General features: G+C 43.6%; 1 protein-coding gene across 1 annotated transcript in view; it reads right to left on the reverse strand.

The window, feature by feature from the left end:
- The window catches only part of Fat3 (FAT atypical cadherin 3), a 587,501-nt gene that overhangs the window by 149,557 nt on the left and 410,750 nt on the right, over nt 1-27,194 (reverse strand). The window contains exon 5 of the mRNA XM_041656771.1: nt 16,933-16,994. Coding sequence (XP_041512705.1) covers nt 16,933-16,994 — 62 coding nt within the window. The remainder of the gene's footprint in view (nt 1-16,932; nt 16,995-27,194) is intronic.

A 27,194-nucleotide genomic window follows, 5' to 3' on the forward strand; every position in this document is an offset into this window, starting at 1 on the left:
AACACGCATGCCATAATATCCACTCACCCAACGTATGCAGTTAAAATGTTCTAAAAATTACAGGCTGCCACAATCATTACAGTAATCTCATTTTAAAACACACAAACAACTCGAACAGGACGTAGCTGTTTACTTCCTAATTTTCTATGGCCAACAGTCAGTGAGCTTGTACTTGCTGTTTCACGGTCAAGTATTTCTTCCACCAGCCTGATTTTCCCTCTGTGACATGTGCTGTGTGCTTTACTTCTGAACTCTAAGCTGGAGTCCTAGAAGGTTGTAGAGAAACCCTCAGAGGATGATAAACATTTAAATTAGGGGAGTGAATTTTACAGAGTTTGAATTTGAAGAATAGATACACTTTTATGATAATTCATTTAAAATGTAAAACACTAAGCAAGCTAGATGGCTAGTAATGTCCTGAATCTGAAAGTAAGAACGAAGAAGGGAGATAGATGGAGATTTAGGGGTACCGGACGAGGGAAGGAAAATAGATGGAGAGTTAGGGTGCATTGCACGTCTGAAAATGTTTTACTCCCTTGTGCAGTGTGCAGCAACACCGCTACATCACCTCTTTCATCAATTCCATCACAGTTCACTACCTCAAGCCATGTTTTTTGACAAAAGCATAGCTCCAATCCTATGAATAAAAAAGAGAAAGAAAAATAGATTCATTATGGAAACTGACCATGAAGCTCAACTTATTGTCCCTAAAGAAAATTAACTGAATTACATTTGTAAGCATTTTAAATTAAAGGTTAAACAATCATATTAACAATGACTTCTTGTCTTAATTTTGAGCATCAAACTCTAGGTCTAAGAAGATAATCAATCCTAGAGTTACAAAGATATTAAAGTTCCCTGGAAGATCAATCGGTAATTATTCCACCATAGTTTTCAGGGCCTAAGGGTTAGGCATTGTATTAAACAGTGAGGAGATAAAGGTAAAAACGTCTCTCAGCAATGTCCTTTAGGCCATCTCTGGAGAGTGTATGAGTTTCAAATTCTAGATGTCTGTAGTCTATAAGTTGTGGGCACAAATATCATTAACCAAGCTCCTACAGAGTGGGATAAAACCCAGGGGAGACAGTCAGGCATTGTGGCATACACATTTTAATACCAACATTCTGAAAGAACAGGCAGGTGGATCTCTGAATTTGGGACCAGCCTGGTCAACAGAGCAAGTTCCAGGATAGCCAGGGCTCCATAGACAAACCCAGCGCCACAGGGGAGAGCAGGGAGCAATCAGAGCAATGCAACAAGGAGCATTAACCCTTAAATAGCTACAGGAGCAACAACGAGCAGCATGCCATGCCGGGACAGAGGCAGACAACTTTGCCCATGGCTTTGTCCATGTTCCAGGCCCTGCTAGACAGAAATCCCTGGACAGCCAACTCTGTTTCCGAATAAGATCCATTACGAATTACTAATACGATGGCTACTGCCAAAGAAAACTTGAAAAGAATTAAAGAAAAAAAAAACTGGGAGCACTCTTAGACCCTCATACCTTTTGTGTGCTCTGTGTGGGAGCAAACTGACAACATTAAGTTGGAAAGTATATGAAAAACATCTATAGAGAATATAGGCACATGTGATTAAGATGAAAATAAAGGACAAGAGCTAGGGTCGTTGTGAGAACAATAAGAGAAAATGCAGCAGGGTTTAGCAGCCAGTGGTTCATTATGCAATAATTGGCTGCCGTTCCCATCTACCATGGAGGAATGAATGCCTTCCTGCCACCCAGCTCTCCACTGTGAGATGCCTGCAGCCCAGCCCTGTCCTGAGATGCGCGAGTCAGATAGCAAGTGCCATTCCAAGCAGCATTGCCACCAACTATTCTGAGACAGCTGAACAGTATAACAACTGTAGCCCGGGAATTCAGTAAGATCCAAGAACACAATACTTTTAAAACGTCGCCATGGAAAGCTCCATTGCCCCACTCAATGTATATAGATGACATATAGTCATGTGATCAGACATGACATGACGATATTCCTCAAAGCATGGAGGAGGACACAGGCTCACATTTCCAGGCACCCCTCTGGGATAAACCTGATAGGAGGTGTGGGGTGTTGTCTGAGACACCAACAATGTAGCTGTCTTTGTGAATGGCTGCCTTGGGATTCTATTTAGCAGCACACCTGCAGAAGTTCGCTTATTCCCAAACATTTCTTGAAAATTTACTGGTTGCCAAGCATCGATCTAGAAGCTGTAGAATCATGGAAAACAATGTAACTTCATCTTAAAGTGCTTATGGTCTGGGGGAAAGGTAGAGCAATAAACACTAAATAAAGAAAGCAGAAAAGTAATTCCAGGTTCTGTGTGCTTGAAGTCATGCCTGACAGAATTTCCAGGTTGACGGTTTTCAGTTTTCAGACCCCTCACACGGTCTCCTGTGTGCTGTGTGTGGGAGCACTCTTGGACCCTCACACCTTCTCCTGTGTGCTGTGTGTGGGAGCACTCTCAGACCCTCATGCCTTCTCCTGTGTGCTGTGTGTGGGAGCACTCTCAGACCCTCATGCCTTCTCCTGTGTGCTGTGTGTGGGAGCATTCTCAGACCCTCACATGGTTTTCTGTGTGCTGTGTGTGGAATCACTATCAGAACCCTCACACCTCCTGCGTACTCTGTGTGGGAGCACTCTCAGACCCTCATGCCTTCTCCTGTGTGCTGTGTGTGGGAGCACTCTCAGACCCTCATGCCTTCTCCTGTGTGCTGTGTGTGGGAGCACTCTCAGACCCTCATGCCTTCTCCTGTGTGCTGTGTGTGGGAGCACTCTCAGACCCTCATGCCTTCTCCTGCGTACTCTGTGTGGGAGCACTCTCAGACCCTCATGCCTTCTCCTGTGTGCTGTGTGTGGGAGCACTCTCAGACCCTCATGCCTTCTCCTGTGTGCTGTGTGTGGGAGCACTCTCAGACCCTCACGCCTTCTCCTGTGTGCTGTGTGTGGGAGCACTCTCAGACCCTCATGCCTTCTCCTGTGTGCTGTGTGTGGGAGCATTCTCAGACCCTCATGCCTTCTCCTGTGTGCTGTGTGTGGGAGCACTCTCAGACCCTCATGCCTTCTCCTGTGTGCTGTGTGTGGGAGCACTCTCAGACCCTCATGCCTTCTCCTGTGTGCTGTGTGTGGGAGCACTCTCAGACCCTCATACCTTTTGTGTGCTCTGTGTGGGAGCAAACTGACAACATTAAGTTGGAAAGTTAAGTATGGGTCAGCCCAAGCTCTACCTCGCTCCAGCCAATCACTGCACAGCATTCCTAAGGCAGTGTCTTCTTACTTTCAAAGCCATTCACAGACCAGCTTGGGGTCCACTCCATTCTCGCCAGAAAGTAGGGCACCCTGTCATATGCTCTTGGTGGCCTATTGAGCCTCAGGAAACAAAGTTTGGAAGGGAGTACTCTCCTCTGGAGGGATCACCCCATGAAAACATGTCACTGTCTCAGGATGCAAAGGACAGAAAGAGTTGAACAGACTTCCTTGGGGGTCAGGCTGAGGGTCTGGACATTTTAAATTCCACTGTCACTCCCGAGAATGCTTAGCAATGCTCACATCATCAGTGCTGTTTGGACAAAAGCTGTTTCATGGAGACCATGGCTGACCATTTCCCTTGATAAAGGCTTCCCTGGGCTTCAGAAGGTGGGAGTCCAACAAGCCATGCCTTCTTTGTCCTGGTCCTCGTCATACTGAGGACAAAAGCTGCACACTCTAGGCCATCAATGAAAAGCTGCAGAAATGACCTAAAATCAAATTTAAGTGAAGAACAATACAATAGCCAAAGGCCATGGCAGGACTGTGAGAGAAGAGAGGTTTGGCACAGCCACTCTGAAGCAATCCGCTTCCTGTGATCCTCACGCAGAGTTCTTGCTTGTCAGCCTCTTCAGATTTAACAGTATCAAAGTGAAGCCTCTTGTCACTTGGGTGACAAAGCCATCCCATGCAATTCTAACACTCTAATGACTCACTTAACAACCTCCTCTGTGGGAACATGCATCATGGCATCCTCCTGACAGGTCCTCAAGGTAAGATTGTACCACTCACTTTCTCCGCTCACCCACAACACTACTGTTAGCAGGGGACCTGAGAAGGTGCACTCTGAAGGTAAAGGGGTGTCCTTGATGGTGGCGGCTGCTATATTTTCATAAGCATCAAAATCCTTTCTCTTTTGTATTCATGAAATAACATTCCTATTGAACTACAAGTCTAAGAGGATTATACGAGCTTTGGGACAAGGTGGGATTTTATTATATGTGCCTTTTTTTTTAACTTTAAGAAGACAACTAACAGTAGTGGTGCCAATGCCAGGCACCCTCCTCCTCTCAGTTTACTCTTCTCTATAGCATTTCAAATTCCCAATAAGCTGGTTGTAATCATTCCCATTTGTAGCTGGGGGCATTGAAATTTTCATGGAATAAAATTTTTCTCTTACCCATTCAGTGATATCTGGCAGAATCTTTATTGCAATTATGGTTGGCTATAATCATGTGTCTCTCCCCACACTGGGAAGAGTCCTGCTATAGCAATGAGCTCCTCCCTCTAAGCAAATACACCCTAGGCTGCTGCATCAGGAAGCAGAAGGCTTACTATGGCAAAAGGAAGAGTCCAACCCCTACCCCAGAGTCTCTACAACAGCATGCCTCTGGGACGCCTTCTTCAGATAACAGCACACAGCTAAAAAGGAAACCGAGATGCTCAGGCCTTAAGTCAAGCTCCAGTGTTTGGAAACAAGGCAATTGATCACACCCTTTGAGTCAAGAACTTCATGAAAATGAGCAAAATTGAAATACATGTAAATCTACAGGAAAAACTAAATAAAAAAAAAACCCTTTTGCTTTTCTAGGAAATGTCCCCTGGAGTATCTTTTCCTGACATCATTGTATGGGGAGGAGAAGCTAAGCCAAGAGGGGAACTCCACAGAAATGAACTGAACTCAAGATGTCTGTACCGGGAGCTGCTGGCTCCAGTTCTGACCTCTGGGACAGACCAGGACCTTCCCTCTTCTTTTCAGAATCCCAGAGTTCGGCGCACTCCTTCCTGGCTCCACTTTCATCTCTCCTGGTGTGCTTCCCCAGGCTGTGAAGGTCAGACCTCACAGCCTGCTCCTCCTCTCTAGCTGGATGTCAGGCTCTGAGTACAAAGGCACCCTCCCCTGGCGATCTTCTTCATCCAGGCATGTCAGTGTGTTGGCATCCTGTTCAGGCTTCACAGCCCTGCGTTCTCATCCTCCCTCCTTTTCTAATTCTTACTCTGCTTGCCAATCAGGTTCCCTGCATCACTACCTCCAAAGAGTACCACATGTTTTACTACTTATGTTAGTGCTAGAATCATGTGTGTTATTTTCTTTGATATTATTCTCCTTCTCATCCAAGGCCCAGAGCTCTCCCCTTTCCTCTAGGTGAAGTCTTGACCCCATCACACTTTTACACATAGTTCTGTTATATATTCTCCCTCAGTTAATTATCTGATACTTAAACTGGTAGCCCCAACTCTTTTTAGGGCAACCTTTTTGGTGATTCCTATGTTTTATAAAGTGGAAAATCTATATTTGTGTCTAGTTATGTCTGCCCCTAGCTATTATTTATCATGGGCCGTGTGATAGTAAATCTTTGTTGTCAATTTTGCTACATTTACAAGTATCTGGGTGCTTAGTAAGTATACCTTTGAATGTCAGTGAGGACATTTCTGGAGAGGATTAGCCAAAGGATAAGACCAAACCTAAGGGTGGGCAGCATCCATCCATGGGCGGGGCCAGCTAAGGCCTGCTCTCCCTATGCTTTCCCAGCCAAGCCGCTCTGCTCCACGTTCTCTGCCATGGCAGACTGAAACTTCCGACACCCCAGCAGACAAATCCTTCCTTTTTTAAGTTGTTATTTTGTCACCGTGATGCAAAACCTAAAGCTGGCTCTGAACTCACATGAATGATAATTCACCTTGATTTCATAGAATTTAAATATTCCCCACAATTGTGTTTCATTTCTTGATGCACTCAGCTCTTCTGGTAGTCTCGCTACCCTATGGTTTCCAAGTGAGGCGAGAGGAGGAGCTGAAGATTCGAAGATTGCCAGGTTCCCAAAATAGCTTTTTCTTCCTTTTTTAGAAACAAAATAAGCAAGACAGGAGTTTCTTATAGCTAGCTGGTGCTTCCCTTTATGGGATATCTATTCCTCAGATAAACAGTTCACAGTGCCCAGTAGGTGCCCGGAATTATGTCGGTACTAAAGACATGATTGATTAAAAAAAACAAAACAAAACAATTCTATGCGACTGGGAGTGTGGGTCCCTTCAGAATGCCTACCTGCCGTGTGGGAAACCCTGGGTTCCATCCTCAGTATCGTGAAAGAAAGGCAGACAAAACCACATCTGTCTGTGCCAGTTTCTATTTAACCAAAAGGAACCTTGACTTCATGGGAGAAATTCGGGAAACTGACAGATGTCCGTTAGTCTAGTCGTAGCTAGGTCAAGCTAACAGGCGGGAGGGGAGATTGGGGTGGGGGGCTGGGCTGGGTATGTGGCTTCCTGGTCACTATTTATGTTTTTTCTGTTCCACCATCTGCCGGGATCATAGCATAATTGAAGATGAGTAGAGTGGTTTAAGTATCATAGACTCAAATTCTCTCTACTTTTCTTGTTTGTGTATGTGTGTTGAGAAATAATGATACAGATGGCTTTGAAAACAGAGATCGGAAAAGCCAGTCAGCTAAACCTCTGCATCTTCGTGTGGGAAGGAAAGTTTCTCTGATTTTTTTTTAATGAATTCATGGACAATTCTGTGGCTTTGCTCCAAAAATGTCCCGCTGGAGTAGAGGATTACCTTACATGGGTCATTACCCTTCCAAAGCTCGCAGAGGGCATTAAATTAAAATTCCCTGCACCTAGTAGGTGGAACATCACCACACTCAAAAGCAGTGAGAGCGCTAAACGAATTCCGAGCGCCAACATTACCAGCACTACGTGTTTACTGAGTTCAGTGGGGTGCTAGGCACTGAGCAGACAGATTATGCAAGCAGCCCCCACAAAAGAGCAGCAGCAACCGTCTCCTATGAACTCGGCCTTCCATTGACTTCGGAAATAGACACTGTAATTTGACTTGTTAGAAGCAGTCTCCTTTCAAAAGGACCCTCAAGGTTCTCTGTGCCTTTGTTTGATTTGAAAGTGGCTGATTCTTTGCAGTTTACCATCAACGAATGTGGCCAAGCCTCCCAATTTCTAAATTACCATAAGAATGCTGAGGGCATTGGACTGAAGAACTCATCCCTTTGCAGCTGAAAATTACTGATGAAACCTTGTGGGAAATATTAAACATATCAGTTGTAAAACAGATAATGCACTGTTACATATTTTTTTAATTTAGGTAGGAAAACATGCATTTTCAAAATTAATAATGCTGGCCCTTTAAACCAGTCTGCAATTTTCAGACACACACACCCTCACACACTCATGTTCGAAAGGCATTGAAAGAATTTTATCATTAAATTCAACTATTTAATGTTAAGTATCAAGCAGTTTCCAATTTTTTTAAATTTATGTGCATTGATGTTTGGCCTGCATAAGGGTGTTGAGGACCCTGAAACTGTAGTTCTAGACAGTTGTGAGCTGCTATGTGGGTGCTGGGACTTGAACCAGGGACCTCTGGAAGAACAGCCAGTGCTCTTAACCACTGAGTCATATCTTCAGCCCCACAGTTTCCATGTTTTAAACTAACCCAAGCACAAAGAGAGGAGACCTAAGATGGGCATGAGGCATGCACAAAGGCAAGGCACATTTGTGGACCATAAAGACTGACTTTACATGTATGGGAAAAACTCAGTTTAAAAAGCCTGGCTTTCTTTATGTAAATGCTAACCCATTAGGGTTAAGAAAAAAAATTAAGCACTTTAGAGAAAATGGGTTATAAACTGTCATTGTTGAATTTAGTGTTCTGACAGCTTTGAAAGTGACTACAACGTAATTTCCCAAGTTGGTAGCCACAATAATAGAACATCTGGATGTGATTGAAATGTGTGTGGCAATTAAAAAGAGAACAAGGCGGCAGAGGAACAATGCTCCTCCGTACACTGATAACTCTTGTGGCTTTGAACTTATAACCCAGATTTCAGGTGTGGCTCTCCAGGGCAGCCCTTCTTTTAGTGACTCACTGGCATCTGTGATGTGTGTTCATCTCTAGTCTTTACCACTTTCTTGTCTTACTTCCTTAACGTGCTGGGTCAGGCCTTTCGTCCAAACACCTGTGGGAGCCCTTAGCACGTAATCTCAGGTGTGAATTGGCCAGAGTGCTGGTCTCGGCATCATTGTGAGTTCTGTCCCACTGGGGTCAAATAAATTCATGGTGGATCACGTAGTGATGCGGGCTAAGGGGTCCAAGTTCATTTTCTTTCGAGCTTTAGATGTGGCCCTTTCTGGTGTTTCAGAAGTGTGTTCACCTACAGTTTCCTGTCCACAGCTCTGGAGATTTCCACCACAGCCCCAGCTATCTCAAGCTCCTCTTAGATAGGAGCTAGCTGCAAAGTTGAGCTGCCACTCAGTTCTCCCTCCTTGGTTTAAACATACGGAGCAGTGGAGGATAAAAGAGCTTTTCAGTTCAGTTTAGCCAATACTTAGGGTCTAGTAGGTTTCAACTCAGTGCCAGGAAACAAAATCAGTCTTTAAGGATCCTATAATCTTTGGTCTTGGTGCACTTATATCATAAATAATATATTTACGTGTATTTTTACCCTCAAAATAGGGCATTTCATTGACGGGTATTATTTTCCCTGCCATCCCTCCCTCCAAAGCACACATCAAGATTGTGGGAAAGTGGGTTTAACCCAGGGCAGCAGTGACGTATTAGCGTGCACACTAGGGGTTTTTGGAGTCGCTCCACAGCCCAGCCTCAGTGGACACGCATAGGGATTATGAAAACAGTTGCTTCTCTGTTTGTTGCTGCCATGGGTATTGTCTGTCAGGATTTTGCTTGCTTTTTTTTTTTTTGAAAAAAAGGTTTATTGACTTTTATTTTGTGTTTGGCTACATTATGAATATGCACTATATGTGTGCCTGGTGTCCTTGGAGGCCAGAAAAGGGTGTCATAACCCCTGGAAGTGGAGTGACACAGAGTTGCAAACTGCAGTGTAGGCGCTGGGAACTGAACTTGCATGTTCTGCAAGAGTGGCTAGGGCTCTTAACAACCGAGCCAGACTTAGACGCCAGGATCATTCTTTCTAGCCTGGGATGTCATATGTGCCCTCTTAAAGACACACAAGCCGTAGCTACAGCAGTGATTCATCTCCACTGACATCAGACAGAGTCAGAGTTGTAGAGGGGGCAGGCAGCAATGCTAGATGTGAATGTGGCTCCATGCTCAGATTTGGTAAATGCTTACCCTTAATTGAGGGTTTTAATAAACTATCATCTAGGCTAGCTGGCTCAAAAGTATAGGTTAATGGGAAGATATTAAGGTTGTGTCCGATTTATTGATTGACACCTTTGGCGAAAGATGGTTACGATGCGGCTTCGGTGAGAACTGTGCTGTGGCATAGAATGGGAGTCTACCCTGAAATTGAGAGGAATAGCTGGTGTCTGAAAGTTGCTGTGGTACCCAAGGGTGTATGCCTGGGCCAGGAAGGGTCCTCTGCTCCTGCTTCAGTGCTGTCTGACCCAGCCGTCTGTTCAGTGCTGTTAGTTGCTTTCCACAGTCTGTGTTTGAATTGTTTCATGAACAGGTCAGTCAACAGCCTCTTAGTGGGCTGCTACCAACAGCACAGACATTTAAGCAGAGGCCTAGAAGGAAGGCCGGGAAAAATCCATGCAGTCCTCTGATGGGTGGTTCCCTACTTGAGGTCATCACAGCGTAGCACCACAGAGTACTGTTTAATGAGACCCCATTGCAGGGTGGTGGGACACATAAATTTATCAATATATAAATGAAGACAATAAATGAAAATTGTTTTTAAAAGAATATTTACAGTATTACAGTATATTTGACAGCTTTTAAAGATTTATATGGATGCAGATTCCTGCACGTGCACATACATGCAGTGCCCACAGAGGCCAGAAGAAGACAGCTGAGCTCGTGGAGCTGGAGTTACAGACAGGGAGCTGCCGGATGTGAGTGCCAGAAACCAGACTCTGGACCTTTGCAAGAGCAGCAAATGTTTTGAGCATGGAGCCTCTCTCCAGCCATGTTACATGGAAGCGATGTGTATATGTATGTATGTAAATGCAAAAATGTTCTGAAAGATCATACAAAAATAGAAAAGTGATTACTTTTGGTTGGGGAAATTATGGAGGCTAACAAAGTTTTTCCTAGTTGTTTATGTCCTTTTGCATGTCGCTCTCTGTTTTTCTTCCCTACAATGAATATATTTTGTATTATATGCTTTTGTTCATCAAAGGTATGTGTTTGAAACCATTTCATAACTCAAAATAACTGTACTCCTTAAAATTCTACCCTACTCAGTCTAAAATTTTAGGAGTTTATAGTAGTTCAGTTTTTTTCTCCCTTTCATAAGTGTTTATGTATGTGTATGTATATCCATATGTATTTATGTATGCAGGCATGTATGTTTGTGTGAGTAGTGTCTGTGGGTGTGTAGTATGTGTGTCTGTGTGTATAGATGTATATGTGTATGCGCATGAGTATGTTTATGTATGTGTGTTTGTGTGCATGCATGTATGTGTAACTAAGTGTATGTATACATGTACACAAATGGACATATAGGTGTACACGTGTATGCATATGTGTATATGTGTGTGCATTTGTATTTATTGTGCACACATACTTGTGTGTGTATGCATGTGTGTGTATGCATGCAGGTGTGTGCATGCGAGTGTATATATATATATATATGTGTGTGTGTATATGTGAGTACATATGTTTCTTTGCATATATGTATATAGGTCTGTGCATATTTATATGTGTTTATGTATGTGCCTGTGAATTTGTATTTATTCTATTTATGTATATGCATATCTAGTTATAATTATGTATGTGTATATATTTCTGTGTGTCTGAGTATGTGCATGTTGTTTATATGTCTATATATATGTACATATATGTGTCTCTGTGTGTGCATGTGTATAGTATGTATATGTGTGTATGCATTTATCACATATACGCATATGTATCTATCTGTGTGTTTGTGTGTGGATGTATATGTTGTAGAATATTATTTTAACTAGGCAAAGAAGTGTTACATTTGCTTACACTGTGGAATATTACTTTAACTGTGTAAAGGTGTGTTACATTTGTTAATGATGTATTTGTTTAATGATGAAAGGATTATGTGCTTAATTATGGAAAGATGTGTGACATTTGTTTCACCTCGGCACCTGATTGGTCTAATAAAGAACTGAATGGCCAATAATTAGGCAAAGAAAGGATAGGCCGGGCTGGTGGGCAAAGAGTATATAAATAGGAGGAGAAAAGAACGAGAGAAGAACAAGAGAAGAAGGAGGAGAGAAAAAGCCCGAGACAAAAAGCCAGGCAGCTGCCGTTCAGCAGACATGAGAGGCAGTAAAAATCAAATATACAGAATGTTAGAAAAGTACACACATGCCTGTAGGATGAGTCTGTGAAAGGCAGACACTGAATAACACACATGTCTGTAGGATGAGTCTGTGAAAGGCAGACACTGAATAACACACATGTCTGTAGGATGAGTCTGTGAAAGGCAGACACTGAGTAACACACATGTCTGTAGGATGAGTCTGTGAAAGGCAGACACTAGTAGTACACACATGTCTGTAGGATGAGTCTGTGAAAGACAGGTACTGAATAACACACATGTCTGTAGGATGAGTCTGTGAAAGGCAGACACTGAATAACACACGTGTCTGTAGGATGAGTCTGTGAAAGACAGACACTGAATAACACACATGTCTGTAGGATGAGTCTGTGAAAGGCAGACACTGAATAACACACGTGTCTGTTGGATGAGTCTGTGAAAGGCAGACACTAGTAGTACACACATGTCTGTAGGTCTCAGGTGCATCTCTGCTATGATATGATATTTATACAAATTTTATCACATAAAGTCTCACCACATTCTCTCAGGTACTTCAAGTTATATGCACATTCAGGATTATTTCTCATCTACTGCCTCTATACAGGACAGGGTCTTGTACTGTCATAGTTTTCAATTTACAAATAAAATATTTTCTCTGTTCTCTTTGGGAGATTGTAATCAGAACAACCAGCCCTGAACAGAGCATCGTTTCAAAATCAAAAGAGAAGAACAATCATGCTGTTCTTGCAAGCAAGATAAAGACATACACAAGTCAGGACTGTGTGTGTGTGTGTGTGTGTGTGTGTGTGTGTAAGAATAGTCACACCAATATGAGAGAGTCAATTGCTGGAGCAGTTACAGAAAAAAAAGGTAACTGACAGGATGGTTTTTGAAGACAAGGGAGAAAGGAGGAGAAGGGGGAGGGAGGGGCAGGCAGGGTTGTGGAGACTTTGTGAGTTCCTGGCTCTCTGTGTCTTGTGTATATAAAGCAAGGTATTGTTAGTTCCATTTTACAGGTAAAGAAAACCGTAGTTGGAGACAATTTAACTTGGCAATCCTCATGCAAATGGAAGGAGGCAGAATCTTTAGACTTCTACTTCAAGCTCACACCCTTTAGCATGTGCTGATAGTGACCCCAGCCCTATCTTTTTGGGTGACACCAGGCATGACATACACACTACATCCAGAGTTTCCCAGGTGTAGAGAACAGAGGCGAGGAAGCCAGTCTGTACTGACCACACTTCCACTGCTCACACGTACATTCCTTAGCATCCACACGTGGAGCACCTTCCGGCTTTCGTTCATCCACTTTTTATATCAGCCGAGAGACAGGGAACGGTCCTCCTCTTTATGGGGAGGACTGGGGGGTTAGGTCTAGAGAGGTCCAAGGCTGCATCTGAGCTCTGAGAGTCTACCAGATTCAGGCACTCTTGAAATGAACGCCAGCCTTCCCCACATGGCCTTGATTTAATACCTCAAGAAATGGAGTATCGTGCCTTTGGGGAGCTTCAGCATCTGATAGGTGAGAAACCAGTAGACATTAGTGATTATACTGCAAGGGACAGCTTTATTCCTTATTTTGTAGTTGACTTCTCTGAAAATGGAGTAAATTGGGCCAAAGATAAAACTACCAAGGCGTGATCCTTCTTCACTAATCAATGAGTCCATTTCCAACATTCTGTGGTTGTAGGAACTGGCCTCCCACACCACAACCACAACAGCCTGTCAAGAATGTATAAACTTTGAATATTTGAGCTACAAACCTATTTTTGCACCTGTGGAAGTAAGAGAAGGGCAGCAGAATATCTTTTTTTAAAATTTATTTATTTATTAAGGATTTCTGCCTCCTCCCCGCAACCGCTTCCCATTTCCCTCCCCCTCCCCTGATCAAGTCCCCCTCCCTCATCTGCTCGAAGAGCAATCAGGGTTCCCTGACCTGTAGGAAGCCCAAGGACCGCCCACCTCTATCCAGGTCTCGTAAGGTGAGCATCCAAACTGCCTAGGCTCCCCCAAAGCCAGTACGTGCAGTAGGATCAAAAACCCACTGCCATTGTTCTTGAGTCCTCAGTATTCCTCATTGTCCACTATATTCAGCTAGTCTTAACATCAGTGACTTCCCAAGGTGGGCGAGAATTAACCCAGAAACCACCGAGGAAAGAGGCACTGTACAAGCAAGTCTGTCTGCATTCCTTGCTACTCTGCCTGCATTGGCAACTTCTCTGGATTCTGGGAATATCCAGCTTCCTCTGGTATCCACATGCTGTTTGTTTGAGAGACAGTCTCACTGTGTAGACTAGATTAGTCAGAACTGTGGTCTATCAGCCTCAGCCTCCTGAGGAACAGGGCCGAAGGTGAGTCACAACAGTCAAGGCAGCCACAGGTTAATGTGACTTCTCTACAGAGTTGCAAGACCATGCACCCCACACACAATAAGAGTAAGTATCTTCAATCAGTGTATAACTGAAGGGCCTTCAATCATGGGGATAGCATCCAACTCCCAACCACCCATGTCCTCTGGGTGCTGTATTGGCTTCTAAACAGACTCTTTCAGGAAAAGTCAACTTCATCTCATTGGAAAGGAAAAATATGAAAGAGACAAGAGGTTACTATGAGCCTTAGAGGATCATAGTGTTACCTGGGCGATTCAACTCTTCAAGAGGTTAATTCCCATACTCAGGACTCTCCAAATGGATCAGAAGCTACATAAATTTGTGTACAATGGAGAACTCTAGTCTGCATTACAAAGCATTATCTTTTCAAGACTATTCATTATTAGTTATATCAGTTAATTATTAGTTATATCAGTTAATATATAGTTAATATAACTTAGTATTATTTATAATATTCCTCTCATGATCAAATAAAAACAAATGGGTATATTGAAATTCCTGTGATTTTACATGGAATAAAAACACCATGACTATAAGATAAACAATTTAAAGGTTGAGAACTAGAGAATAGAAGAGAAAGAAGGGAAGGGGAAAGAGGGAGGAAGAGGTAGAAAGAGAGATGGGAAGAGAGGAAAGAGAAAGAAGAAAGAGAGGAGAGAAAGATTCAGCTGGTGTTTGAGTCTCCGTAGACTTTTGAGGACAGTGTGCTCTAAGGCAATGAGGTGTGCCCTGGAGCAGCCTGGTCTGATTTTGATGGCCTAGAGCTCTTAACTTCTCAACTCTGAAAGCTTTAGAAAGTCAGCCTCCTGCTGTCCCCAGATCCCCAATGGGGCCTGAAGTAGATAATTCCCTCTTGATCTACATTGTCCTCACTCTCCTCCAGGCCACACTGTCCTACCTGGGTCTCTCTAAAACTTCCCACCATCTTCCACTGTCCCTGCTGCCTTGCCCACACCCTGACTCTGTAATCAACTTGTCAATGGGCTAATGGCTGTCTGTCACACTCCAGGACAAGCATGGGATCCTTACTGCATCGATCTGCTGCTTTCACTTTGACTTCCCATCATCTCTCCCTCTGCCCCTGCTCCACATTGATACCCTCCTCTACTTTCTGTTTCTTGGACAGAATCTCAGACCCAAACAATCAAATGTCACCTCTTTAAATAGGGCTTCCTAATCAACTCATCCCCCACCCCATACACTCTTGCATCCCCGTGGTACCTTTCTTAGTGGCTTCTCGCTTTGACATCGCATGGCTAATCATTTCTGCCCTCAGTCTGTTGGGGGTCTGGGTGGTGCCTAGGGCAGCCAGAGACCAGGCTGCATTCAGTTGCCCAGGACTGCTGTTTTCTGCATCAGAGCTCAAGCTAAGCAAGTTCAAAGCACTGGCCTGTTTCTCCACACTTAACTAAGTCTCTGAGGGGTCAGAAAGCATCAAGGATGTGCACAGTAAGGACGCCTACTGACCCCAAACAGCCTTGCATCACTTCTCTGCAATACATCTCCATCCCTGCTCTGAGCCACACCCTCCCGAGGATGCCATGGGCTCCACCTAAGGAAATGCTGTCTTCTTTTCCTCCTTCTGGGTTGTAACAGGGCTAGCTACCTCTTAACAAAGCCCTTCCAGGGCTTCTGAGCTCCTTCTGGGGAGCAGAGAAACACACAAAGCAACTCTGAAATCACCAACCTGGGCCAGTTCTCAGTCCATTAACAGGATTTTGGGGAAAGAATTATTATAATTATTTTTGTCAGCCTGGAGTCTTTATCTTTATGGGATAAAGAAGGTATTTGGACAGATTATCACGGAGTTTTTCTGTAATAACAACACTCTATTATGTGTGGGAGTTCTGAAAAATACTTTGCTATAGAACACAAGATTTGATGCTAACAGTGTCCCTATAAGGTATCGGTACTATGCATGCTCTGCAATGCTTCAGGGGAAAGAAATAGAAGTTGAGGGTGATTAATTACACAGCATGATGAAAAGCTTTAGGCTACACAAGGCAGTGCACTTCAATGCCCAGTGTTCCTTACAAAGCTCCTTCGCGGTAAAAAAATAAATAAAGGAGGGTTCCAAAGAGATTCCCGTATAAGATTTGAAAGCTGGGTATGTGCAGTACAGGTGTGTGTGTATTTGTATAGGGGTATGCAGGTGTATGTGTAAGGTGTGCATATGTCTCTAGGCATATAGATGTGTGTGCAGGAATATAGGCTTATCGTTGTATGTAGGCGTGGATATATGTGTCTAGGCATGTAGAGGTGTGTGTGTGCGCACGTGTGTGTGTGTGTGCGCGTGTGCAGGTGTAGTACAGGTGAGCAAGTCTTAGGGATGAAAGAAACAGCTCTGAGCATCATCCTCTATTCCATATCACACTGTCACACTTAAATCATGGTGCTATAAAACTCCGTCAAGCTACCCAATAAAGACCCTGGAAATGCAGAAGATCCGCAGAGCTCCCTCGTATCTGTCTTCTCATCGTGGCTGTATACTGTCTTTTAATCTCTCTCCTCCTCAGAAGTGATGCTTTTAGAGTTTCCTCTGTGACTGCTCCTGTCTTAATGAATTATGGCTGTGGATTTTGTAGTTTCGGAAGCAGTCATCTCGGGCTGTGAATCAAGGCACACCTCTCAGCCTCAGCCGTCTCCCCACGGTGAGAAATGAGGTGAGCATCGTCCTCTCGAATGACATGCTTCATTCCGACTGCAGTACCGCTGCTCCCCCCCACCCACATACACATCTGGAGCTGAGGCCCTTGGGGTTCTGCCCCACAGAGCTCTTCTCTGATTACTGCTAGCCGTCTGAAGTCCAGGCAGACGAGTGCAGGCACCTGCCTGTCCTTACCGGGCTAAGTGTTCTCTGCGAGCCTCTCTCCGCTCATAGGCTCACAGCGGTGCGTGGATAAGGTTGCCCTGGAAGCCTCTGCCTTCAGAATCAATCAGGCCAGGAGGAGCACCTGCCTTGAAAACCCACTGCTTACAGGCGTTAAGGTCCTCGCTTGTGATGAAGGTTAGGGGAGTTTACTGAAAGTCAGTTTTAATGAGTGCCGCTTCTCTCTGTGCGCTTACCTCCAGAAAATGTTCCGCCTGCTGCTCTCGATCCAATTTCCTCGAAGTCGTGGTAATCAGACCTGTGTAGAAATGAGAATATTTGACTTTTAAATATCTGGGGCAGGTAGCACATTGAATAATGGTAAAAAAGACCAGTTAAAGGGAAAGTAAAAATGTTGGAGAATGGTACCCTCCAGTTCCCAGGGAGGTTCACACTGTTCTTAAAGGAAAAGCAAACGTGCTAAGAAATGGTAGGTCATGACCTCAGGTCTATGTAACACGGAAGAAACACTGCTGCTTGGGAGAAATGCAAAAGCTCTTAGCAAACGTTGTTTTTCTAATATGAGGCAACCCAAGGATTCGTTTACCTAGGGCTGGACTAAGAGCCACACTAAAGGCTGTTAAGTTGTTAATACGTAGTTGACACTGATTAGATTCTGGCTATCAGATATCATTTTTTTTTCTTATTTAATTTTATGCGCTTGGAATTATACTTTCCAAGAAGGCGATTTCTGCAATAGCTACACTTGTACACATAATTGTCTCAATTCAGTAGCTCTCACAACAAACACCCCACTGCAATTTTTCTGTTTTACGTATCCAGATCTTTACACTAAGATATCTCAAGTGGAAGGACCTATATCTTCTTTCAATGTCTATAAAGACAGAAGAAATGAGAAGGCAGACCTTGGAGGCCTCTTGGCTCATTGCACAAATTTGTCTTTTGCACAGTTTATTGTTTTTATTGTGAAATGGAAATTAGGAACCTAAATTTATTTCCCACTTCTCCATTATAATATCTCTGAAGAAAACATGAGTTGGATTTTTTTTTTCATGGTGTGTGCTGATTAACGAGGAAAGATCAAACAATAGTCATGTATGGAAAATGTTTCTGGGGTCTACAGGGGAGTTCTTGACCTCAAGCTGCTGGGCTGTAGATGGATAGGGGAGGACATGGATTCTAGAGAAGCAAGAGGCCATAAGACATTAAGTGATGCCTTAGTAACATCCAAAATAACATCTCAGTTAGAGTAACACAGCTCTCTACGGTGCATTCCCTGCACCCTGGCATGTCAGAGTCGATCACAATCTGTGCTTCATTCCCCCTCACTAAGACCTCATTCATGTGGTTCACCCTAGATTATCTCTCTCTCTCTCTCTCTCTCTCTCTCTCTCTCTCTCTCTCTCTCCTGCAGGTTGACTATAGTGATATAACTTTAATAGACTGCAAAGCGATGTTATGATTCATAAATGCCATGAGGGAAAGTTTACCAAATGAACTTACCTATCAATCACATGAAGGTGAGAACATTTGAAACCCACATTCTTATCAAATTTGAAACATATAAGAAACACACTACTATCAACTTGTACCCATAGGCTTTTCAGATTCCACTCATGTTGGCCAATCCGATATGCCAATGTCGCCGGTACCCTCCTCTGTCATCATAACAATTGTTTGCTCTCAGGTCTGTGATTTCCCAGTGGGCACATGGACATGACCTGATGTGAGTGCCCTGCCAGGTGCTTCCAATGTTCGCCCATGTGGTGTAGGACCCCTGCAAAACCGCTCCCACACTGTTCGGAGGTCAATAACCGCCTCTCCTCTTCAGTACCTGGACATTTAACACCACAGATTTATCACTCTCTGGCTTCCTATATCAGAATCTGGGAAAGAGGACTCAGCATCTAAGAGCAAGGAGCCGTCTACCTCAACTCTTCTTCCTACATCTTACTCTTTCCATTGATATTGATCTTTACGTCTGCTCAGCCACATCTAGAAGCTTCTATAACAATGAAAACCAGGAAAAGAAAAAAGCCCGGCTCCTGGGTTCATATTGACTGAGGGTCTATGTGGTCTGACTCCCACTCTTCATTTCCAGACCTGCTGTCTGACAAGGTCATAGGTCATGAAGGCTCATTTCTAGCAAATAGCAGCTGTTTTCACACGGAGTGAGGGATGAAGGCCTTCTCCCAGCTTCCAGCTTCCTCAGAGGGAGTCCTATGTTAGAGGACACAATGGAAATGGGACATGCTTGCTACATGCGGGGTTGTAGGAAGAATTCTGCTTCCTATTGCATGTCTGTGACTCTTATACACACACACACACACACACACACACACACATGCTTGCACACATGCACACACACACTCACAGAGAGAGAGAGAGAAGGTGCCACTGACTCTGCTCCCCTGAATTCTCTCATGTTACCCAGTACTCCTGCAACCTGGGCTCAACCAGCATGGATGCCCAGGGCTACAGTCTGCTTTCTCTTCTGGGGATTGCTAGGGAATGTCTCCATAAAATTTGCATATTTTTTACAATGCTCACATGGGTCTCAGAGAGCAGCCCAGTGTCTCAGTTTATCAGCTCACAGAGAAGGGAACTTGAAACACTTTCCTCAAGCAGGGGACTGGAGTTGCGAAGCTAAGTTGTTACTGCTTCTAGAAGAAAGCCAGCTGGAAGTCCTTGCACACCCAGGTACTCTGGGCTTCTAGCCCCTATGTGTTCTCAGATGTCAAAGGAGTAAAAAGTAGAAATCATTAGAAAAGCAGACAAGCTTGGGTGGGGATAGTCTACTGATAAGAACAAGGGTTCTTTGGAGAGCAGTGAGAGTCCTTTATGTTTTATTACGGTGATGTTTGTGTCGTTTGTACTATGCTATGACACCTGAAGAACTGCATACTCGATGCGGGCGGGTGTTATTTTGTGTGAGTTATGTATCAACAAAGTGGTCAAAAATCTGTGGAAGATCATAAACTGCCTTTCAGGCTTTAACAAGAGTTTATTTTGTGAAGTGAGGATACATAATGACTGAATCAAAGAGCTTAGCAATCAGGCTTAATTTGGCGTTTCAATGAATGAACAGAGTTCTCAGCTTTGTCTATAGGAATCTGGAACCAAGAAATAGTGAGCTTCTGGGGCAGGCGGTGCTAAGGCATTAATTAATGGTTACTTGCACTGAAAATTATCTTGTTAAGAGTTCAGTTCTAAGAAAACCCAGAAAGGGTGAAGTTTACTTTCTACAGAGGTACATGCTTGGGATGAAAAGCAACATATATCAAACAGTGGGCTGTCGTCTATGGTCAGGAAGAACTTCAGGGAGTCACCACTCCCGGTCTGGAGGGATTCGTAGAAAGACCAACTCCATTTCCACGGTTGTGTTGCACACAAACGAAGCAAAAGATCAATCAGAGCAAGGCTTCCTTTTAACTGCTCTGACTCGGCCGTGTGGAAAGGAACCCCGTTCTGCAACCTATGTAAGAGAGAGGCGTGGGCACGGTGCGTGGAGCTGTAGAAACGTGAGACACCTGGACTTGGAGACTTAAATGTTGAAATGGAGTTTCCCAAACAAGCCAGAGGCCCACTTTGGAGTGGGGCTGGGCTGTAAAAACAACCACATAATTTCATATGGCTCCTTATGCAAACTTCTGAATAGGAGGAGGGAAAGATGCCAGTCATAGGTGAATGACATTTGGTAAGGTGATAAACGGCTGGAACGGGGCAATTGCTTTAAAAATAGCTGGCTTTCATTTTGTCATTGAGGGGGCAGGAGACTCAAACATGCTCTCCCTGAAACGCAGATGGCAACCATGTCACCGCCCCTTTAAAAGGACTGAAGATACTCGGAGTAGCTGTGGCCAGAACAACGGCACACATAAGAATGTCTTTTTTCATCTCTCTCCCTGTGGCTGTCTGGGACACAACCGTGTAAGTACGAACAGGACATTCACATTTGCTTTAAGTGCAGGTCTTGGCTGGTTCAGCGTAATTCTCCCAGAGGGCAAATGCTGGGCTTGCTACTAAAATCTAACTGGAATTAATGCTGCCATGTTTCATGCCTAATTTCCTATGTCCAAGCCCCGCACTCTGAACTCATCCCCATCCTCACAATTGGTCCATGTATTACTTTTCCTGTGCAACCTTCCTAGATTTCTCTTCTACACAGAACTGCAGGAATCTTATCTCTGGGTCGTCCTTGAGAACACAGCCCATGAAGCCAGAGCCTTGAGGTGGTCCCCCAGTACAAGCGCCCAGATCAAGCGCTTGTCTCATTTGCTGGATGCACAAATGCTGCACTGAGGACATTCAGAGCGTTTCTCTGCTTGTTGAAGTTTTCTCTAATAGGACACAAGCAAAGGGACAAGGAACGGCTATTAATCATCTGGCACTCTTGATGCTTAATAAAGAGACTGTGCAATGCCGATAGAGGAAACTGTCCTGAGGAGGGGAGAGGGCGGAGTGGATCACTCTTCAGAATACTCAGTGATGTTGTTTTATTCAATGTGGTCTCAATGCACAGGGATGGGAGCACCTGAATGGCCCCTAAGTTCCTTTAAACTTAAAACTATTGATAATTCTTTCCCTCACCCTCTTCCTCCTAACCCCGTTCTTCCCCCACTTCCTCCCTTCCTAATATTAAAAGCAGGGTTTCAGCCCTTACCTAAAGCAGTTATATTTGATCCTGTGCCCATGGATTCTCAGACCTTTCCACATTTCTCCATATCCTGATTTCTATCTAATTTATGGAGAAATGTGGGGGACTAATAATATAGTAATAACTACTATATACCATATATCAGGCACTGTTCTAAAAAGTTCACATACATGGCCTTGCAGGATCCCATAATAAACCAGCTACTGTACAACTTAAGTATGTGTGCTTGTATGTACACTTGTATGCACATATGTGTGGGCCAGATACTGATACTGAAATTTTTCCTCTTTTACACTCTACCTTGTTTTTTTGAGACAAGACCTCTCTGTAAACATGGCACTTACTCACTGGCTAGACTGGCTGACCTGGGAACTCCAGGCTCCACCTGTCTCTCTCTCCAGCATTGGGGTCACAGGTAGATGCTGCATCCCATCATTTATGTGAATGCTTATGATTCAAGCTCAGGTCTCTACTGGACCAGAGCAGAAAGTGTTCTCCTTACTGAGACAACTCCTCAGGCACAGTTCTACTTTTTAGACAGACCTAATAGTTGTTTTCACTTCTTATTTATTTTTCTTCTTTTCTGAAATTCCAGAAAATTATGATAAACTTTCATGATGGTTAGTCTTCACTGTCAACTTGGCTGGATTTACAATCAGCTAGGAGACACATTTCTGGATATGACTTAAGGGTGTTTCTAGAGGGGCTTAAGAAAGGAAATATCTGGATTTGGAAGAACTATTACATGGGACGGGCTCCTTGACCAAAAAAAAAAGGGAAGAGGAGACCATTTCTTGACCATAGATACAATATGACTATCTGCCTCACATTGCCGTTGCCATGTCTTCCCCACTGTGATGGACTGTGCCCCCTTAGACTATGAGCCCCTCCCAGCCTTTCCTTACATTGCTGTTGGCAGACATTTTTCCACAGCAATGAGGAAATAACTCATACTGAAAATTGCTTCCATAAAGTGAGTTGTTACTGTGATGATCTGACTATGGCGTTCATAGGAATTTGAACCAGCTTGTAGAAGAAATATAGAAGAGTTTGGACTTATGGGCTAGAGATGCTCAAGACTGTTGTAAGCAGAATTGAACGGACCATTGTGGTGGGCGTATGAAAAAATCAGAAAACAGATAGTCAGACCTTAAACACCATGCTCATATGGCAGTAGAAGGGACACTGGAGAATCGGACTGGAGAGCATTCATGTTACATTCTCACAAAGAACTTGAAAACACACTGCTCATGTTATACAAGTTTAAGCACAAACAAATGAAAATGCACTTACATGTCTGCAGAAGAAATTTCAAGACAATGTAACATGCAGGCTGTGTCATGTTTATGACAATGGATCACAACTATATAATTTATACTTAACCCTGAAGTTAGATGGAAAGATTTAAGAAATATACAGTTTGGTTAGGAAAAGGGCATGAGTGAATTTAAAGAAGCAGGCAAGGTAGTTTGGAGAAAGTTATTATTATTACTAAGATTGGTGTCATTAAAGAAAAAAAAATCTATGCTATCACTGGGACAATAGGAAAGGTGCCCTGAGGACAAGATCCCAATCAACAAAGGCTCCCACCTGTAAAAATGGTAATTTGTAAGAAAGGAAAGTGAATTGGAATTGGTAATGCAGTTGGCAGGGGGTGGGGGTGAGACCTTGCTTGAAAACAATCAACCAAGGAAGGGTGTTTCAAGATTCCCTTACCTAGGTACACAGGGGTCAGTACAGAGCAGTGAGGAGACCAGACTACAATTCCTGCTGTTAACAAAACTTGACTGTCTTGTTCACATTCTACTCAGTTTGCAGATATGTAAAATTCAAGTATTACAATGTCATGAAGACTTACATGAAAGGTTAAGAATGCTACTGAGGCCAGGCATGGCGGGGCAGGGGCTGTTGCACGGAGTTGTACAGGTGAAGACCAATGGGGATGCTGGAGGTGCCTTGCTGAGGAAACCTCAGCCATCGAGAATAGCCAGCTTGTGTGCTGGAGACAACAGAAGGGGAGGGGCAGAACTACCAAGCCTGGTGAAACTCAGACGATACCACTAAGAGTCCCAGAGTTGTCGGAATTCGTGCTTTACCCTGCCTATTTTTTTTGGCTCTTTCTTGCTATGCCCTCATTCCTCACTCTTAGAATGGGAATGTTTGATTTGTTCAGTTGTGTGTTGTAAATAATCAACTTGAATTTTGTTTTGCATGGCTCAACAGTTGAGCCCCGAATGAGACATTGGGATTGTGGCTTTTGGACAATATTGAACTGTCTTAGAGAATTCTTGGTGATAAATGTAATGCATTTTTTTTTTCATGAAATGTCTACAAGCTTGGAGAGTTATCTAATGGAGAAAGTGTTTTTTGTTTATGATTTTGATTTCATGTGATGTTTAAGTGTCAAGTTGACAAAGGTTAGGCTTCAGATGATTAATATTCTTGTCAGCTTGACTAGATTTAGAGTTACATGGGCAATAGGCCTCTCATGTGTCTCTGAGAGTATTCCCAGAGAGGTTTAAGTGGGGAAGACACAGTCAATGTAGGTGGACTATCCCATGGGTCATAGTCCTGAACTAGGTAACTAGAATAGAGGCTAAGATGAAATGAGCATAAGTATTTATTCCTGACCCCTCCTCTCTGTTCCCCGGCTATGAAAGCAATGTAACAAGTCACCTCATGCTCCTGCACCAGGCTTTCCTTGGCATGACAAATGTTTCCACTCAAACTGTGGATCAGCTCGACAAAAAGGTGGTGCTTGACCAGAAAGAAGGGCTGTGCTCTGTTCTTGTCCATTTGCTCATCTGTTGATCCCTCATGTTAAACAGCAATGCACAGATTCGCCCAAAGGGAAAATGAAAAAATGCTCTTTAAAGTGTTAGTGCATGTTCCTGGCAGGAAAACCTAAACATTGACGATTGTCACCCTTCATTACTTCCAGAAGATTTTGACTTACAGAATCTTTTCTTTCCTTAGCTTTTAGTACTATTTTTTTTCAATGCTACCCACAGTATTTTCATATGGCTATAAGGCTGTTTGCTGAACTTGGAAAGAAATAAAACGGACACAGAGCAAACATGAACTTCAGACTTTGAGGTACAATTAACCAAGTTCCCTTCTGGAACTTCAGACTCAGGAGAGCTGATGCTTTCTTCTAGCATCCATGGGCATCAAGCATGCATGTCTTAAACATACATACATGTAGTATTCACGCGTATAAAACATCTTTGAAATATAAACAAATAGAATAGCTAAGTAATATGCAATCTTAGATTTGAATATGTATAACACACATATGATTTCTTATAAAGAAAAGAATAAGCAGAAAGGTTGGGAGCTAAGATATTAGTTATGCAGGGGTTAAAAGGGATTATGGAAACTGGCCCTATCTGATGTGCTTCTTAAATAAGGGCTGCTTCGTCAGGCGTGACGATCTGGAGTTGCTCCATTGAGCACACAAGCGCTGCTATTAAATTTTCTTAAGAAAATCTGACAAGGGACACCAACAGAGCTTAAGCCTGTAACACATGTGTTTCTTTATAAATAGTAATTTACAAGATGCTAATAGAAGCTTTAGAATTTCACCAGCGAGCGTGTGTTTTAAACAGAAGCATGGAAACACTGGCACAAGCATGGTTCACAGCTTCTGGCTCGGTAACAGATTTACTTCGGTTTCTGGCTGTGCCAGCCAGTGAATGGCATTTTTGCAAGTCTGCCTTAGCAGCAGAGATGTCTCAATGCTCCTCTCTGCCAGAGACACTTTCCCATTTAGATTGAGGATTCTATGACCGCCACATAGGAAAGCCAGCTTTCGAAATAAAAGTTAGGTCACACACATGTCTTCTACCTTCCCCTCATGCCTAACTGATGGAGAGAGATGCCTATAACCTGGAAGGAACATTCTGAGGCCCAGACAAGCCCTTATCCATCACAGTGCTATTTGCTATAGAGTAGACGGGTGAAGACTTCTGGGTCAAGGTGATATTGTCAGAGTTAAGAGTAGGGTAGGGCCAGCAAGCAAAGGAGCAACGTGATGATGCCGAGGGGAAAAGTTACTCCGAATTCTTCCCTTGTAAGATTCTGTGTCATAGCTGGTGTTTCTGCCCACAGATATACATGCACACACCTGTGCACATGCACATAAAGACATAGGATTAAGACTGGCTCTTGCCTGGATGCCTCCATACCTCCCAGGCCCATCTGTTCTCACAATTCTTCTCCTGATCAGCATCGTCCTCATCACACAGAACCCTTGGGCTCCGCTCTACCACTCGGCCTAGGTGGAGGAAGCATTTGTGCACCTGAAAATGTCTCTAGGCTGTTTTGCCGTACTTTGGATGCTTATTGGATTTCTTTGGAGAAATTAAGCTGCAGATGGCAAGGCAGTATTAAGGATGTCATACAAAATGATGCCATCCTTAGGTGCCATTAACACATCACTGGTGTGTGGACTCAGATGTGCAATATGGCACGCATCTCTTTTATCTTTCTGCCAAGATATTTTTGCATAATTCCAAATACTGTGTGATGAAAATAAAGAAGCAGAAATCACTGGAAATCTAAATTCAGCTAAATAGAAGGGCCTTGGGGATTATCTGATATAGGAGGTATTGGGAGGTTTCACTAGCAGCGGGCTCTGGCCTCTGTGTCTAGCTTCTCTCCTCAGACGGAGCCCAAGCAGCTGCATGCCTTTTGGCAAGTTACTTAGCTTCCCAAATTGCTGCATAATGAAACTTATTAAATTAAGAAATCCGTTAAAAATTCTTGGCTTGGTTCCTCCCACAGACTAAATGCCCGGATGATCGTGTTATTCTTATCAACCAGAAGAATAGCCACAGGGCTGTGCTGTGCATCCCACAGTCTAGCCTTGTTTTCCCCATCTTGAGATTCCTTCCTACTGTTTCAAATGTTAGTGCAACAAAAACCGTGTCCACTCCTCAGCCTGTTCTTTGGCAGATAAGGAAGCTGTCGTTTATTGCTTATGCAAGTTACTCAAAGACTTACTGGTAAGAACTTTTGATGTATGTCTGTTACATATCCTTGAGAGGAGAGTGTAAATCCTCAGTGGTTGGTATGCCATGGATTAGTACCGGGTGTTTCCTGGGAAATGGTGGGCAATGAAGAAGTAGGGGCTCTTCTCTAACTATGGCTGAGTTTGAAGGTCATTGTGTGCTAGAAGCAGCTGGGGAGCTGTGTATACTCTGTGACTGGTTGAATCTTAGGCCTAGGGTATCTCTGAAACATCCTGGGTGGTATCCTTGTTCTGAGGTTCAGATTGGCTGGAAGCCACTGTCTGTACAGGCGCTGTATTCTCAGTGATAGGGTTACAGTAACCAAGTGGTGGCTTACCAGGCTGATTTGGTTTCTCCACCATGAATCATGCTGCCTATAATTAGCAGTTCATGAAATGTATGCAGTCCACTGAATGCTCTCATCTGAACTTAATAGAGCTCTGTTCCAAATCCCTCCAGCAAAGGACCACACTGGGTAGATGCCATGTTACCTAACCCTGATTGGATGTATGCCTCCCCCTGTCTTACTATGACACATCTTGGCTACAGTGTTACTTCATTCTGGAGTTTCTGTTTTCTTTCCTGGTTGTACAATTCACCCTGCCTTGGTCCTGGTGGTCCCATGAATCCCCTAGCAGAGGTTCAGGTATCACCTCTTGGTGATGTTTCCTCTTTCCACTTATATGTCTGAGCAAGGCCCAATGAGGGGGAACCTAGGAGATAAAACACTAAGGTCACTGTTGCCATCATAGGCCTGAGAGCCCAGTGAGGAAGATGGAGACACACTGGAAACATTTCAACAGAATGCGTGATTGAGCACATACGCCAG

This window comes from Microtus oregoni, unplaced genomic scaffold (genome assembly GCF_018167655.1).
Source record: "Microtus oregoni isolate MIOR12 unplaced genomic scaffold, Mior012 000008F_ref0000371, whole genome shotgun sequence".
Classification (NCBI taxonomy): domain Eukaryota; kingdom Metazoa; phylum Chordata; class Mammalia; order Rodentia; family Cricetidae; genus Microtus; species Microtus oregoni.